The 16,465-nt window shown below is 39.5% G+C and overlaps 4 protein-coding genes across 4 annotated transcripts; all 4 read right to left on the reverse strand.

Annotated features, from left to right (window-relative positions):
* Nucleotides 1-350: 350 nt before the first annotated feature.
* Nucleotides 351-3,031, reverse strand: LOC132902635 (pre-mRNA-splicing factor RBM22-like). Its single transcript, XM_060948574.1, has 7 exons — nt 2,809-3,031; nt 2,655-2,708; nt 2,011-2,504; nt 1,720-1,893; nt 1,330-1,472; nt 1,015-1,127; nt 351-793 (listed from the first exon to the last, which is right to left on the reverse strand). Exons 1-7 carry the CDS (start codon nt 2,860-2,862, stop codon nt 596-598), a joined length of 1,230 nt encoding a protein of 409 aa, XP_060804557.1. The 5' UTR covers nt 2,863-3,031; the 3' UTR covers nt 351-595.
* Nucleotides 3,032-4,740: 1,709 nt separating this feature from the next.
* Nucleotides 4,741-7,420, reverse strand: LOC132902643 (pre-mRNA-splicing factor RBM22-like). Its single transcript, XM_060948582.1, has 7 exons — nt 7,202-7,420; nt 7,044-7,097; nt 6,400-6,893; nt 6,109-6,282; nt 5,719-5,861; nt 5,404-5,516; nt 4,741-5,183 (listed from the first exon to the last, which is right to left on the reverse strand). Exons 1-7 carry the CDS (start codon nt 7,253-7,255, stop codon nt 4,986-4,988), a joined length of 1,230 nt encoding a protein of 409 aa, XP_060804565.1. The 5' UTR covers nt 7,256-7,420; the 3' UTR covers nt 4,741-4,985.
* A 1,712-nt stretch (nt 7,421-9,132) lies between these two features.
* LOC132902641 (pre-mRNA-splicing factor RBM22-like) lies at nt 9,133-11,812 on the reverse strand. Its single transcript, XM_060948580.1, has 7 exons — nt 11,590-11,812; nt 11,436-11,489; nt 10,792-11,285; nt 10,501-10,674; nt 10,111-10,253; nt 9,796-9,908; nt 9,133-9,575 (listed from the first exon to the last, which is right to left on the reverse strand). The coding sequence occupies exons 1-7, from the start codon at nt 11,641-11,643 to the stop codon at nt 9,378-9,380; spliced, it is 1,230 nt and encodes a 409-aa protein (XP_060804563.1). The 5' UTR covers nt 11,644-11,812; the 3' UTR covers nt 9,133-9,377.
* A 1,698-nt stretch (nt 11,813-13,510) lies between these two features.
* LOC132902636 (pre-mRNA-splicing factor RBM22-like) lies at nt 13,511-16,191 on the reverse strand. The gene is made up of 7 exons (XM_060948575.1): nt 15,969-16,191; nt 15,815-15,868; nt 15,171-15,664; nt 14,880-15,053; nt 14,490-14,632; nt 14,175-14,287; nt 13,511-13,953 (listed from the first exon to the last, which is right to left on the reverse strand). The coding sequence occupies exons 1-7, from the start codon at nt 16,020-16,022 to the stop codon at nt 13,756-13,758; spliced, it is 1,230 nt and encodes a 409-aa protein (XP_060804558.1). The 5' UTR covers nt 16,023-16,191; the 3' UTR covers nt 13,511-13,755.
* Between the last annotated feature and the right edge of the window lie 274 nt (nt 16,192-16,465).

Consider the following 16,465-nt stretch of genomic DNA (forward strand, 5'->3'; position numbering starts at 1 on the left):
TTGTCGGATTTAAATTACCCCAAAAAATTTCTAGAAGTAGATAAATACTTACCTATATATAACAGTTGGTTACACACGTTACAATAAAATGTATGTAAATTTTATATATCATATTCCTATTTATTACGTGTCGAATGGACGGAATACTGAGTGTGACCAGCGACACTACCCCATAGGATCAGAAGAATCCAAACTTACAATTGACATTTACAATTTGCTTCTCGTGCAAGAAGCAGGCCGCCAATCATATACAAACTATTTTTTAAGTGGTACGTACCTACGTACGTACACCAAGTATGAATCGTACGTAAAGAACTAAGACGAGTGGAGATTTAAAAGGAACAAAACAATTTAAACGTTAAACTTGTATATTATTCACATACGATACTAATGTATCATTACAAAATATACCTTATTAATTCTATTTTCCTATTTATACACACGCATGCTAAGTGTTTAACATTTCTTACAGTCTGGTCCTATTTGGACCTGTGCCTAATCCTACTTGATTATTATCGTACAACTTCTTATTTGCAAACAGCTTTTATCTACAATCAACAATTCTTAAACATGATCGCAAAGTTTACAATTACAATTAACACTGTGTTCGAAGCGCGTTCGCGTGTGCGTGGGCACCAAGCCGGCTGGGGTCCTGGCTGGGGTAGTGGTGCCCCGCCGGCGCCGGGGGCGGTGCGCCGGGTCCCATCGGCGGTCCGACCCACGCCGGCCAACCCGGGCCTCCATAATGGTGAAGGTTGAAAAAGTCGTTCGTACGATTTGGAGGTGGCTGCATCTGTAATATAACAAAATTATTAATTTTCTTTATCATGTAAAATGACTGCTGGCGGGCGATGGTCCATACACATGTATTGCATAGTTGCAAGTAGAAATGTTACATCACAAGTGAAGGTACACAGCAAACGGCCAAAAAAATTTTGCTTATATTACTTAGTTGGTACGTACGAATTGTACTCCCAATTCAGAAATTCCAAAACGTATGGAAGTAATACATACCTGAGGTGGGAATGAATGCAAGAATGCTGGCGGTGGAGGCAATGTGCCAGGAAGCCCAGGCACTGGCTCCAACCTGGGAGCCATATCATTATGCTCATTTGCACCTTGTCGACCTGTAAATTAAAATATTGTTGTCAGTTTCGAAATCATACTAGTGTTAACAATGATAGATGCAAAAATTATTTCATGTTCCTTAATGAGTAAGGCATCACGCATTCCATCCAGTCCACTCAAGATGTTATCCCTCACAGTAAGAGAAGAGAGAGAAAAAGAGTCCCTTTTGTTACAAATAAATAATGAAACGTTGTGTTTTACCTTGCGATTTTCCCCACTTGATGGTAAGCCTCTTCTCTCCGATCACGAGCCTGTTGAACGTCTTCTCTGCTGCATGTTCCGCTGCACTCCTCGTTGTGTATTGAACGAAGGCACATTGAGCTCGAGACACCAGAGTTACGGATCTAGAAAAAAACAACAAATTCTGATTGAACATCATGTGATCTCTGTTTTGGTATTAATGAGCTTAATGAAGAAACTTATTAAAGGGGGAGCGCACCCAAGATCAGGCCGATACCATCAATTTGTGACAGCTACTGTACTGAGTGGAGTCTGCCTGTGTCAAATTTAATCCTATATCCACAAGAAACCATGATATAAACGTACAATTAACATGTTTGCCATTATCATAATTTGAAAAGAAGCATTTACCTGATTTCTCCATATTGATAGAAATGGCCCCTCAGTTCCTCTTCGTTGATGTTGTCCGGAAGGTTGCCCACATACAGTGTTGTGACCGTGTTGTCTTCAGGTGGAAGTAGTGCCGGCATGGCAGCCGCTCGACGCATCAACTTCTCGGCTACAGGGTCATTTACGCCATAATATCTGTTTTTGAAAAAAGATTTAAATTAGTGACTCGTACACAAAAAACAACTGATAAACAAGGTATTCCTTTGTAAAGAGTAATCTTAAAAATAAGCACAAATAGATGGTTATACTTGCCTGTCCTTGATGTTCTGGTCGGCCAATGGGTCATCAGGGTCAGTGGGCTTCTCGTGGCGATATGGACATTCTTCTCCACGACGACATTCTCCTTTCACCCAGAAAGAGCAAACATGTGGTCTATTTCTCTTATAATATGGAGCTGTACGAGCCAAACGTGACAACAGATCCGAAGCACCCTTCGATTTCAATGCAGAGTTGCTTGGCTGACTTGCGTCACACTTTGACATCTGACTGTCCAGATTCTGTATGTAATACTCCTTATTGACTTCGTTTCGTGGTAGATCATCTTGAATTTTGAGAGCAGCGTCTCTAACTTGAATCGGAAGCCCATATTCAAGGTCCAAAAGGCATGTTTGGCACACATTCTTCAATTTGGAACAGGTCTGGCAGATTTCCGTTTTCTTGAAGCGCATGCGGGATCCAGGGCACCAACGGAATACAGTGAAAGGACGTACACATATTTTACACTCCTTTCCATGTTTTTCCTTGGTCTGAAACGAAAAAGAAGGTGTTAATGCATGTTATATTATTTTATCACTATAAGTATAATGTGACAAAAATATGTGTATCAGGTATGTACATATATACCTACATATAAGTAGGTATTAAATTAAATAAACAGAAATAAAATGATTACATACCATTCGTACGTATGGGTTATCGCCCAAACACGTCTGACATAATATCGGGAAGTCCTGCAAAGACAAATAATGATTAGTTAGTTTTATGGTATTTCAAATACATGAATAGGTACATATATAAAAATGTTACTTCTGAATCTTTATGATTACTTACAGAATCTTCCCAATTTTGTCGATTGTAGGTGTTCGTAGTCTTCGAAACTGCCATCTCAGATAATATAACACCAATATCAGCACCACAGTTAAAGGTGAAAAATATTAAATGATCAACAAATAAACAATGTAGGCACCACGTAAGTACGACGACTGACTGAAGCCGAATGACTGACGTGGATCGTGGACAGTGGACTGACTGACGTGACTCAAACGCAGTGAAGTGAACGATTGAACGTTACAACATCGATATTTCAACACGTGAAACATCGATTAGTCGACGACACTCGATATTTATCGATTTCCGACGATCATCGATGTAATATGAATATATTATACATATAAATTCATATAAATTCTAGTATTCAATGACCAATGTGTTGGAGAAAGCATTAAAAGAATCAAAGAGTCAGCATGTTCGAAAAGTGCAAAGAGTTTTATAAATCAGCAGTAGATTGTTTGGTAACATTATCTTATTTTACTTTAAGTAAATACCTACATGTATAAATGTATAAATATTAATATACATCGTAACATCGATGATACGGGCACATACAGTTTTTTTTGTCCCGGACACCTAATCTAAATCGTAATGTCGATTGACAAAAAAAAAATGAAGTACCTAGTTAGATTTTTTTATGTGTTCCCCCCGAAAAAAAATTCAATAATTTAAATGAATGAATGATAAACAATTTTTATGGTTGTTTTATTGATTGCTTACGCCGCAGAACACCTTGGATGACGTTCGCAATAACATCAAATCAAATGTCGCATGACATCGATATTATGACTTCGATAATCATCGCGTGTCGATGTTTGGCTATCGATGCCATCATCGATGTTTTTGCAACACCGATCACCCCTACGTGCACAGACAATGATAATAATAATATTGTAATGTCAGGGAACGCGGTGTTGCCAACTGCTGCTCTGCATTGCCGTACCACCCACACACATTTGTCAGGTAGAAACTCTGATTGCTGACTCCGTAGGTATCTTTTTTCCGTGGAGATCGTAGAAGGCGACCAAGGGGGACGGTTAATAAACTTGAGGTTCTTCTTGTAGGCGATGATGGGCTAGCGACCTGTCACTATTTCAATCTCAAGACTGTACCTACGCTCTGTCTACTCCGCAAGGGATAAAGACGTGATTATATGTATGTAACTAGGTACGCGCACGTTTTATTATTATTATCGTGTGTGGTTCCCGGCACACCACCAGGCAGTTCAGTCTTCTCGAGACTGTCGATATTTTAAATCATATCCACATGTTAATTATGTAGGTACTTACATATGTATATGCAAAGGTGTAATGAGTCATTACTACACACTTCTATGATCTCTCTACTTGTCCAAGTACCTACGGTATAGTCGCCGGGCGGGGGCACTACTTTCTCGATTGACGATTGTTACCTAATATCGTACTGATCAGGTGACCAACGTGTGAACGCTGTTTGCGTAACGCGCCGAGATGACTCAGATGTGTGCTCAAAAAAACGACAACGTTTCGAGAAATGGCCCCCTACACATCGGTGGCCCAACGTGTACAGGGCCCTTTAGACACATTTCATAAAATGTTGATAGATTGTCGGATTTAAATTACCCCAAAAAATTTCTAGAAGTAGATAAATACTTACCTATATATAACAGTTGGTTACACACGTTACAATAAAATGTATGTAAATTTTATATATCATATTCCTATTTATTACGTGTCGAATGGACGGAATACTGAGTGTGACCAGCGACACTACCCCATAGGATCAGAAGAATCCAAACTTACAATTGACATTTACAATTTGCTTCTCGTGCAAGAAGCAGGCCGCCAATCATATACAAACTATTTTTAAGTGGTACGTACCTACGTACGTACACCAAGTATGAATCGTACGTAAAGAACTAAGACGAGTGGAGATTTAAAAGGAACAAAACAATTTAAACGTTAAACTTGTATATTATTCACATACGATACTAATGTATCATTACAAAATATACCTTATTAATTCTATTTTCCTATTTATACACACGCATGCTAAGTGTTTAACATTTCTTACAGTCTGGTCCTATTTGGACCTGTGCCTAATCCTACTTGATTATTATCGTACAACTTCTTATTTGCAAACAGCTTTTATCTACAATCAACAATTCTTAAACATGATCGCAAAGTTTACAATTACAATTAACACTGTGTTCGAAGCGCGTTCGCGTGTGCGTGGGCACCAAGCCGGCTGGGGTCCTGGCTGGGGTAGTGGTGCCCCGCCGGCGCCGGGGGCGGTGCGCCGGGTCCCATCGGCGGTCCGACCCACGCCGGCCAACCCGGGCCTCCATAATGGTGAAGGTTGAAAAAGTCGTTCGTACGATTTGGAGGTGGCTGCATCTGTAATATAACAAAATTATTAATTTTCTTTATCATGTAAAATGACTGCTGGCGGGCGATGGTCCATACACATGTATTGCATAGTTGCAAGTAGAAATGTTACATCACAAGTGAAGGTACACAGCAAACGGCCAAAAAATTTTGCTTATATTACTTAGTTGGTACGTACGAATTGTACTCCCAATTCAGAAATTCCAAAACGTATGGAAGTAATACATACCTGAGGTGGGAATGAATGCAAGAATGCTGGCGGTGGAGGCAATGTGCCAGGAAGCCCAGGCACTGGCTCCAACCTGGGAGCCATATCATTATGCTCATTTGCACCTTGTCGACCTGTAAATTAAAATATTGTTGTCAGTTTCGAAATCATACTAGTGTTAACAATGATAGATGCAAAAATTATTTCATGTTCCTTAATGAGTAAGGCATCACGCATTCCATCCAGTCCACTCAAGATGTTATCCCTCACAGTAAGAGAAGAGAGAGAAAAAGAGTCCCTTTTGTTACAAATAAATAATGAAACGTTGTGTTTTACCTTGCGATTTTCCCCACTTGATGGTAAGCCTCTTCTCTCCGATCACGAGCCTGTTGAACGTCTTCTCTGCTGCATGTTCCGCTGCACTCCTCGTTGTGTATTGAACGAAGGCACATTGAGCTCGAGACACCAGAGTTACGGATCTAGAAAAAAACAACAAATTCTGATTGAACATCATGTGATCTCTGTTTTGGTATTAATGAGCTTAATGAAGAAACTTATTAAAGGGGGAGCGCACCCAAGATCAGGCCGATACCATCAATTTGTGACAGCTACTGTACTGAGTGGAGTCTGCCTGTGTCAAATTTAATCCTATATCCACAAGAAACCATGATATAAACGTACAATTAACATGTTTGCCATTATCATAATTTGAAAAGAAGCATTTACCTGATTTCTCCATATTGATAGAAATGGCCCCTCAGTTCCTCTTCGTTGATGTTGTCCGGAAGGTTGCCCACATACAGTGTTGTGACCGTGTTGTCTTCAGGTGGAAGTAGTGCCGGCATGGCAGCCGCTCGACGCATCAACTTCTCGGCTACAGGGTCATTTACGCCATAATATCTGTTTTTGAAAAAAGATTTAAATTAGTGACTCGTACACAAAAAACAACTGATAAACAAGGTATTCCTTTGTAAAGAGTAATCTTAAAAATAAGCACAAATAGATGGTTATACTTGCCTGTCCTTGATGTTCTGGTCGGCCAATGGGTCATCAGGGTCAGTGGGCTTCTCGTGGCGATATGGACATTCTTCTCCACGACGACATTCTCCTTTCACCCAGAAAGAGCAAACATGTGGTCTATTTCTCTTATAATATGGAGCTGTACGAGCCAAACGTGACAACAGATCCGAAGCACCCTTCGATTTCAATGCAGAGTTGCTTGGCTGACTTGCGTCACACTTTGACATCTGACTGTCCAGATTCTGTATGTAATACTCCTTATTGACTTCGTTTCGTGGTAGATCATCTTGAATTTTGAGAGCAGCGTCTCTAACTTGAATCGGAAGCCCATATTCAAGGTCCAAAAGGCATGTTTGGCACACATTCTTCAATTTGGAACAGGTCTGGCAGATTTCCGTTTTCTTGAAGCGCATGCGGGATCCAGGGCACCAACGGAATACAGTGAAAGGACGTACACATATTTTACACTCCTTTCCATGTTTTTCCTTGGTCTGAAACGAAAAAGAAGGTGTTAATGCATGTTATATTATTTTATCACTATAAGTATAATGTGACAAAAATATGTGTATCAGGTATGTACATATATACCTACATATAAGTAGGTATTAAATTAAATAAACAGAAATAAAATGATTACATACCATTCGTACGTATGGGTTATCGCCCAAACACGTCTGACATAATATCGGGAAGTCCTGCAAAGACAAATAATGATTAGTTAGTTTTATGGTACCTATTTCAAATACATGAATAGGTACATATATAAAAATGTTACTTCTGAATCTTTATGATTACTTACAGAATCTTCCCAATTTTGTCGATTGTAGGTGTTCGTAGTCTTCGAAACTGCCATCTCAGATAATATAACACCAATATCAGCACCACAGTTAAAGGTGAAAAATATTAAATGATCAACAAATAAACAATGTAGGCACCACGTAAGTACGACGACTGACTGAAGCCGAATGACTGACGTGGATCGTGGACAGTGGACTGACTGACGTGACTCAAACGCAGTGAAGTGAACGATTGAACGTTACAACATCGATATTTCAACACGTGAAACATCGATTAGTCGACGACACTCGATATTTATCGATTTCCGACGATCATCGATGTAATATGAATATATTATACATATAAATTCATATAAATTCTAGTATTCAATGACCAATGTGTTGGAGAAAGCATTAAAAGAATCAAAGAGTCAGCATGTTCGAAAAGTGCAAAGAGTTTTATAAATCAGCAGTAGATTGTTTGGTAACATTATCTTATTTTACTTTAAGTAAATACCTACATGTATAAATGTATAAATATTAATATACATCGTAACATCGATGATACGGGCACATACAGTTTTTTTTGTCCCGGACACCTAATCTAAATCGTAATGTCGATTGACAAAAAAAAATGAAGTACCTAGTTAGATTTTTTTATGTGTTCCCCCCGAAAAAAAATTCAATGATTTAAATGAATGAATGATAAACAATTTTTATGGTTGTTTTATTGATTGCTTACGCCGCAGAACACCTTGGATGACGTTCGCAATAACATCAAATCAAATGTCGCATGACATCGATATTATGACTTCGATAATCATCGCGTGTCGATGTTTGGCTATCGATGCCATCATCGATGTTTTTGCAACACCGATCACCCCTACGTGCACAGACAATGATAATAATAATATTGTAATGTCAGGGAACGCGGTGTTGCCAACTGCTGCTCTGCATTGCCGTACCACCCACACACATTTGTCAGGTAGAAACTCTGATTGCTGACTCCGTAGGTATCTTTTTTCCGTGGAGATCGTAGAAGGCGACCAAGGGGGACGGTTAATAAACTTGAGGTTCTTCTTGTAGGCGATGATGGGCTAGCGACCTGTCACTATTTCAATCTCAAGACTGTACCTACGCTCTGTCTACTCCGCAAGGGATAAAGACGTGATTATATGTATGTAACTAGGTACGCGCACGTTTTATTATTATTATCGTGTGTGGTTCCCGGCACACCACCAGGCAGTTCAGTCTTCTCGAGACTGTCGATATTTTAAATCATATCCACATGTTAATTATGTAGGTACTTACATATGTATATGCAAAGGTGTAATGAGTCATTACTACACACTTCTATGATCTCTCTACTTGTCCAAGTACCTACGGTATAGTCGCCGGGCGGGGGCACTACTTTCTCGATTGACGATTGTTACCTAATATCGTACTGATCAGGTGACCAACGTGTGAACGCTGTTTGCGTAACGCGCCGAGATGACTCAGATGTGTGCTCAAAAAAACGACAACGTTTCGAGAAATGGCCCCCTACACATCGGTGGCCCAACGTGTACAGGGCCCTTTAGACACATTTCATAAAATGTTGATAGATTGTCGGATTTAAATTACCCCAAAAAATTTCTAGAAGTAGATAAATACTTACCTATATATAACAGTTGGTTACACACGTTACAATAAAATGTATGTAAATTTTATATATCATATTCCTATTTATTACGTGTCGAATGGACGGAATACTGAGTGTGACCAGCGACACTACCCCATAGGATCAGAAGAATCCAAACTTACAATTGACATTTACAATTTGCTTCTCGTGCAAGAAGCAGGCCGCCAATCATATACAAACTATTTTTAAGTGGTACGTACCTACGTACGTACACCAAGTATGAATCGTACGTAAAGAACTAAGACGAGTGGAGATTTAAAAGGAACAAAACAATTTAAACGTTAAACTTGTATATTATTCACATACGATACTAATGTATCATTACAAAATATACCTTATTAATTCTATTTTCCTATTTATACACACGCATGCTAAGTGTTTAACATTTCTTACAGTCTGGTCCTATTTGGACCTGTGCCTAATCCTACTTGATTATTATCGTACAACTTCTTATTTGCAAACAGCTTTTATCTACAATCAACAATTCTTAAACATGATCGCAAAGTTTACAATTACAATTAACACTGTGTTCGAAGCGCGTTCGCGTGTGCGTGGGCACCAAGCCGGCTGGGGTCCTGGCTGGGGTAGTGGTGCCCCGCCGGCGCCGGGGGCGGTGCGCCGGGTCCCATCGGCGGTCCGACCCACGCCGGCCAACCCGGGCCTCCATAATGGTGAAGGTTGAAAAAGTCGTTCGTACGATTTGGAGGTGGCTGCATCTGTAATATAACAAAATTATTAATTTTCTTTATCATGTAAAATGACTGCTGGCGGGCGATGGTCCATACACATGTATTGCATAGTTGCAAGTAGAAATGTTACATCACAAGTGAAGGTACACAGCAAACGGCCAAAAAATTTTGCTTATATTACTTAGTTGGTACGTACGAATTGTACTCCCAATTCAGAAATTCCAAAACGTATGGAAGTAATACATACCTGAGGTGGGAATGAATGCAAGAATGCTGGCGGTGGAGGCAATGTGCCAGGAAGCCCAGGCACTGGCTCCAACCTGGGAGCCATATCATTATGCTCATTTGCACCTTGTCGACCTGTAAATTAAAATATTGTTGTCAGTTTCGAAATCATACTAGTGTTAACAATGATAGATGCAAAAATTATTTCATGTTCCTTAATGAGTAAGGCATCACGCATTCCATCCAGTCCACTCAAGATGTTATCCCTCACAGTAAGAGAAGAGAGAGAAAAAGAGTCCCTTTTGTTACAAATAAATAATGAAACGTTGTGTTTTACCTTGCGATTTTCCCCACTTGATGGTAAGCCTCTTCTCTCCGATCACGAGCCTGTTGAACGTCTTCTCTGCTGCATGTTCCGCTGCACTCCTCGTTGTGTATTGAACGAAGGCACATTGAGCTCGAGACACCAGAGTTACGGATCTAGAAAAAAACAACAAATTCTGATTGAACATCATGTGATCTCTGTTTTGGTATTAATGAGCTTAATGAAGAAACTTATTAAAGGGGGAGCGCACCCAAGATCAGGCCGATACCATCAATTTGTGACAGCTACTGTACTGAGTGGAGTCTGCCTGTGTCAAATTTAATCCTATATCCACAAGAAACCATGATATAAACGTACAATTAACATGTTTGCCATTATCATAATTTGAAAAGAAGCATTTACCTGATTTCTCCATATTGATAGAAATGGCCCCTCAGTTCCTCTTCGTTGATGTTGTCCGGAAGGTTGCCCACATACAGTGTTGTGACCGTGTTGTCTTCAGGTGGAAGTAGTGCCGGCATGGCAGCCGCTCGACGCATCAACTTCTCGGCTACAGGGTCATTTACGCCATAATATCTGTTTTTGAAAAAAGATTTAAATTAGTGACTCGTACACAAAAAACAACTGATAAACAAGGTATTCCTTTGTAAAGAGTAATCTTAAAAATAAGCACAAATAGATGGTTATACTTGCCTGTCCTTGATGTTCTGGTCGGCCAATGGGTCATCAGGGTCAGTGGGCTTCTCGTGGCGATATGGACATTCTTCTCCACGACGACATTCTCCTTTCACCCAGAAAGAGCAAACATGTGGTCTATTTCTCTTATAATATGGAGCTGTACGAGCCAAACGTGACAACAGATCCGAAGCACCCTTCGATTTCAATGCAGAGTTGCTTGGCTGACTTGCGTCACACTTTGACATCTGACTGTCCAGATTCTGTATGTAATACTCCTTATTGACTTCGTTTCGTGGTAGATCATCTTGAATTTTGAGAGCAGCGTCTCTAACTTGAATCGGAAGCCCATATTCAAGGTCCAAAAGGCATGTTTGGCACACATTCTTCAATTTGGAACAGGTCTGGCAGATTTCCGTTTTCTTGAAGCGCATGCGGGATCCAGGGCACCAACGGAATACAGTGAAAGGACGTACACATATTTTACACTCCTTTCCATGTTTTTCCTTGGTCTGAAACGAAAAAGAAGGTGTTAATGCATGTTATATTATTTTATCACTATAAGTATAATGTGACAAAAATATGTGTATCAGGTATGTACATATATACCTACATATAAGTAGGTATTAAATTAAATAAACAGAAATAAAATGATTACATACCATTCGTACGTATGGGTTATCGCCCAAACACGTCTGACATAATATCGGGAAGTCCTGCAAAGACAAATAATGATTAGTTAGTTTTATGGTATTTCAAATACATGAATAGGTACATATATAAAAATGTTACTTCTGAATCTTTATGATTACTTACAGAATCTTCCCAATTTTGTCGATTGTAGGTGTTCGTAGTCTTCGAAACTGCCATCTCAGATAATATAACACCAATATCAGCACCACAGTTAAAGGTGAAAAATATTAAATGATCAACAAATAAACAATGTAGGCACCACGTAAGTACGACGACTGACTGAAGCCGAATGACTGACGTGGATCGTGGACAGTGGACTGACTGACGTGACTCAAACGCAGTGAAGTGAACGATTGAACGTTACAACATCGATATTTCAACACGTGAAACATCGATTAGTCGACGACACTCGATATTTATCGATTTCCGACGATCATCGATGTAATATGAATATATTATACATATAAATTCATATAAATTCTAGTATTCAATGACCAATGTGTTGAAAGAATCAAAGAGTCAGCATGTTCGAAAAGTGCAAAGAGTTTTATAAATCAGCAGTAGATTGTTTGGTAACATTATCTTATTTTACTTTAAGTAAATACCTACATGTATAAATGTATAAATATTAATATACATCGTAACATCGATGATACGGGCACATACAGTTTTTTTTGTCTCGGACACCTAATCTAAATCGTAATGTCGATTGACAAAAAAAAAATGAAGTACCTAGTTAGATTTTTTTATGTGTTCCCCCCGAAAAAAAATTCAATGATTTAAATGAATGAATGATAAACAATTTTTATGGTTGTTTTATTGATTGCTTACGCCGCAGAACACCTTGGATGACGTTCGCAATAACATCAAATCAAATGTCGCATGACATCGATATTATGACTTCGATAATCATCGCGTGTCGATGTTTGGCTATCGATGCCATCATCGATGTTTTTGCAACACCGATCACCCCTACGTGCACAGACAATGATAATAATAATATTGTAATGTCAGGGAACGCGGTGTTGCCAACTGCTGCTCTGCATTGCCGTACCACCCACACACATTTGTCAGGTAGAAACTCTGATTGCTGACTCCGTAGGTATCTTTTTTCCGTGGAGATCGTAGAAGGCGACCAAGGGGGACGGTTAATAAACTTGAGGTTCTTCTTGTAGGCGATGATGGGCTAGCGACCTGTCACTATTTCAATCTCAAGACTGTACCTACGCTCTGTCTACTCCGCAAGGGATAAAGACGTGATTATATGTATGTAACTAGGTACGCGCACGTTTTATTATTATTATCGTGTGTGGTTCCCGGCACACCACCAGGCAGTTCAGTCTTCTCGAGACTGTCGATATTTTAAATCATATCCACATGTTAATTATGTAGGTACTTACATATGTATATGCAAAGGTGTAATGAGTCATTACTACACACTTCTATGATCTCTCTACTTGTCCAAGTACCTACGGTATAGTCGCCGGGCGGGGGCACTACTTTCTCGATTGACGATTGTTACCTAATATCGTACTGATCAGGTGACCAACGTGTGAACGCTGTTTGCGTAACGCGCCGAGATGACTTAGATGTGTGCTCAAAAAAACGACAACGTTTCGAGAAATGGCCCCCTACACATCGGTGGCCCAACGTGTACAGGGCCCTTTAGACACATTTCATAAAATGTTGATAGATTGTCGGATTTAAATTACCCCAAAAAATTTCTAGAAGTAGATAAATACTTACCTATATATAACAGTTGGTTACACACGTTACAATAAAATGTATGTAAATTTTATATATCATATTCCTATTTATTACGTGTCGAATGGACGGAATACTGAGTGTGACCAGCGACACTACCCCATAGGATCAGAAGAATCCAAACTTACAATTGACATTTACAATTTGCTTCTCGTGCAAGAAGCAGGCCGCCAATCATATACAAACTATTTTTTAAGTGGTACGTACCTACGTACGTACACCAAGTATGAATCGTACGTAAAGAACTAAGACGAGTGGAGATTTAAAAGGAACAAAACAATTTAAACGTTAAACTTGTATATTATTCACATACGATACTAATGTATCATTACAAAATATACCTTATTAATTCTATTTTCCTATTTATACACACGCATGCTAAGTGTTTAACATTTCTTACAGTCTGGTCCTATTTGGACCTGTGCCTAATCCTACTTGATTATTATCGTACAACTTCTTATTTGCAAACAGCTTTTATCTACAATCAACAATTCTTAAACATGATCGCAAAGTTTACAATTACAATTAACACTGTGTTCGAAGCGCGTTCGCGTGTGCGTGGGCACCAAGCCGGCTGGGGTCCTGGCTGGGGTAGTGGTGCCCCGCCGGCGCCGGGGGCGGTGCGCCGGGTCCCATCGGCGGTCCGACCCACGCCGGCCAACCCGGGCCTCCATAATGGTGAAGGTTGAAAAAGTCGTTCGTACGATTTGGAGGTGGCTGCATCTGTAATATAACAAAATTATTAATTTTCTTTATCATGTAAAATGACTGCTGGCGGGCGATGGTCCATACACATGTATTGCATAGTTGCAAGTAGAAATGTTACATCACAAGTGAAGGTACACAGCAAACGGCCAAAAAAATTTTGCTTATATTACTTAGTTGGTACGTACGAATTGTACTCCCAATTCAGAAATTCCAAAACGTATGGAAGTAATACATACCTGAGGTGGGAATGAATGCAAGAATGCTGGCGGTGGAGGCAATGTGCCAGGAAGCCCAGGCACTGGCTCCAACCTGGGAGCCATATCATTATGCTCATTTGCACCTTGTCGACCTGTAAATTAAAATATTGTTGTCAGTTTCGAAATCATACTAGTGTTAACAATGATAGATGCAAAAATTATTTCATGTTCCTTAATGAGTAAGGCATCACGCATTCCATCCAGTCCACTCAAGATGTTATCCCTCACAGTAAGAGAAGAGAGAGAAAAAGAGTCCCTTTTGTTACAAATAAATAATGAAACGTTGTGTTTTACCTTGCGATTTTCCCCACTTGATGGTAAGCCTCTTCTCTCCGATCACGAGCCTGTTGAACGTCTTCTCTGCTGCATGTTCCGCTGCACTCCTCGTTGTGTATTGAACGAAGGCACATTGAGCTCGAGACACCAGAGTTACGGATCTAGAAAAAAACAACAAATTCTGATTGAACATCATGTGATCTCTGTTTTGGTATTAATGAGCTTAATGAAGAAACTTATTAAAGGGGGAGCGCACCCAAGATCAGGCCGATACCATCAATTTGTGACAGCTACTGTACTGAGTGGAGTCTGCCTGTGTCAAATTTAATCCTATATCCACAAGAAACCATGATATAAACGTACAATTAACATGTTTGCCATTATCATAATTTGAAAAGAAGCATTTACCTGATTTCTCCATATTGATAGAAATGGCCCCTCAGTTCCTCTTCGTTGATGTTGTCCGGAAGGTTGCCCACATACAGTGTTGTGACCGTGTTGTCTTCAGGTGGAAGTAGTGCCGGCATGGCAGCCGCTCGACGCATCAACTTCTCGGCTACAGGGTCATTTACGCCATAATATCTGTTTTTGAAAAAAGATTTAAATTAGTGACTCGTACACAAAAAACAACTGATAAACAAGGTATTCCTTTGTAAAGAGTAATCTTAAAAATAAGCACAAATAGATGGTTATACTTGCCTGTCCTTGATGTTCTGGTCGGCCAATGGGTCATCAGGGTCAGTGGGCTTCTCGTGGCGATATGGACATTCTTCTCCACGACGACATTCTCCTTTCACCCAGAAAGAGCAAACATGTGGTCTATTTCTCTTATAATATGGAGCTGTACGAGCCAAACGTGACAACAGATCCGAAGCACCCTTCGATTTCAATGCAGAGTTGCTTGGCTGACTTGCGTCACACTTTGACATCTGACTGTCCAGATTCTGTATGTAATACTCCTTATTGACTTCGTTTCGTGGTAGATCATCTTGAATTTTGAGAGCAGCGTCTCTAACTTGAATCGGAAGCCCATATTCAAGGTCCAAAAGGCATGTTTGGCACACATTCTTCAATTTGGAACAGGTCTGGCAGATTTCCGTTTTCTTGAAGCGCATGCGGGATCCAGGGCACCAACGGAATACAGTGAAAGGACGTACACATATTTTACACTCCTTTCCATGTTTTTCCTTGGTCTGAAACGAAAAAGAAGGTGTTAATGCATGTTATATTATTTTATCACTATAAGTATAATGTGACAAAAATATGTGTATCAGGTATGTACATATATACCTACATATAAGTAGGTATTAAATTAAATAAACAGAAATAAAATGATTACATACCATTCGTACGTATGGGTTATCGCCCAAACACGTCTGACATAATATCGGGAAGTCCTGCAAAGACAAATAATGATTAGTTAGTTTTATGGTATTTCAAATACATGAATAGGTACATATATAAAAATGTTACTTCTGAATCTTTATGATTACTTACAGAATCTTCCCAATTTTGTCGATTGTAGGTGTTCGTAGTCTTCGAAACTGCCATCTCAGATAATATAACACCAATATCAGCACCACAGTTAAAGGTGAAAAATATTAAATGATCAACAAATAAACAATGTAGGCACCACGTAAGTACGACGACTGACTGAAGCCGAATGACTGACGTGGATCGTGGACAGTGGACTGACTGACGTGACTCAAACGCAGTGAAGTGAACGATTGAACGTTACAACATCGATATTTCAACACGTGAAACATCGATTAGTCGACGACACTCGATATTTATCGATTTCCGACGATCATCGATGTAATATGAATATATTATACATATAAATTCATATAAATTCTAGTATTCAATGACCAATGTGTTGAAAGAATCAAAGAGTCAGCATGTTCGAAAAGTGCAAAGAGTTTTATAAATCAGCAGTAGATTGTTTGGTAACATTATCTTATTTTACTTTAAGTAAATACCTACATGTATAAATG

The sequence above is a fragment of the Amyelois transitella genome, chromosome 16 (genome assembly GCF_032362555.1).
Source record: "Amyelois transitella isolate CPQ chromosome 16, ilAmyTran1.1, whole genome shotgun sequence".
In the NCBI taxonomy this organism is placed as follows: Eukaryota; Metazoa; Arthropoda; class Insecta; order Lepidoptera; family Pyralidae; genus Amyelois; species Amyelois transitella.

What these genes read in the sequence shown, in the direction of transcription:
- LOC132902635 (XM_060948574.1), bottom strand. Translation starts at nt 2,862, where the DNA reads ATGGCAGTTTCGAAGACTACGAACACCTACAATCGACAAAATTGGGAA. An exon ending in GACAAAATTGGGAAGATTCT is followed by an intron (nt 2,709 to 2,808) that starts GTAAGTAATCAT and finishes TTGTCTTTGCAG; the next exon opens with GACTTCCCGATATTATGTCA. An exon ending in CAAGTGGGGAAAATCGCAAG is followed by an intron (nt 1,128 to 1,329) that starts GTAAAACACAAC and finishes TTTAATTTACAG; the next exon opens with GTCGACAAGGTGCAAATGAG.
- LOC132902643 (XM_060948582.1), bottom strand. Translation starts at nt 7,255, where the DNA reads ATGGCAGTTTCGAAGACTACGAACACCTACAATCGACAAAATTGGGAA. An exon ending in GACAAAATTGGGAAGATTCT is followed by an intron (nt 7,098 to 7,201) that starts GTAAGTAATCAT and finishes TTGTCTTTGCAG; the next exon opens with GACTTCCCGATATTATGTCA. An exon ending in ATAACCCATACGTACGAATG is followed by an intron (nt 6,894 to 7,043) that starts GTATGTAATCAT and finishes TTTTCGTTTCAG; the next exon opens with ACCAAGGAAAAACATGGAAA.
- LOC132902641 (XM_060948580.1), bottom strand. Translation starts at nt 11,643, where the DNA reads ATGGCAGTTTCGAAGACTACGAACACCTACAATCGACAAAATTGGGAA. An exon ending in ATAACCCATACGTACGAATG is followed by an intron (nt 11,286 to 11,435) that starts GTATGTAATCAT and finishes TTTTCGTTTCAG; the next exon opens with ACCAAGGAAAAACATGGAAA. An exon ending in TATCAATATGGAGAAATCAG is followed by an intron (nt 10,254 to 10,500) that starts GTAAATGCTTCT and finishes GTTTTTTTCTAG; the next exon opens with ATCCGTAACTCTGGTGTCTC.
- LOC132902636 (XM_060948575.1), bottom strand. Translation starts at nt 16,022, where the DNA reads ATGGCAGTTTCGAAGACTACGAACACCTACAATCGACAAAATTGGGAA. An exon ending in ATAACCCATACGTACGAATG is followed by an intron (nt 15,665 to 15,814) that starts GTATGTAATCAT and finishes TTTTCGTTTCAG; the next exon opens with ACCAAGGAAAAACATGGAAA. An exon ending in GACCAGAACATCAAGGACAG is followed by an intron (nt 15,054 to 15,170) that starts GCAAGTATAACC and finishes TTTCAAAAACAG; the next exon opens with ATATTATGGCGTAAATGACC.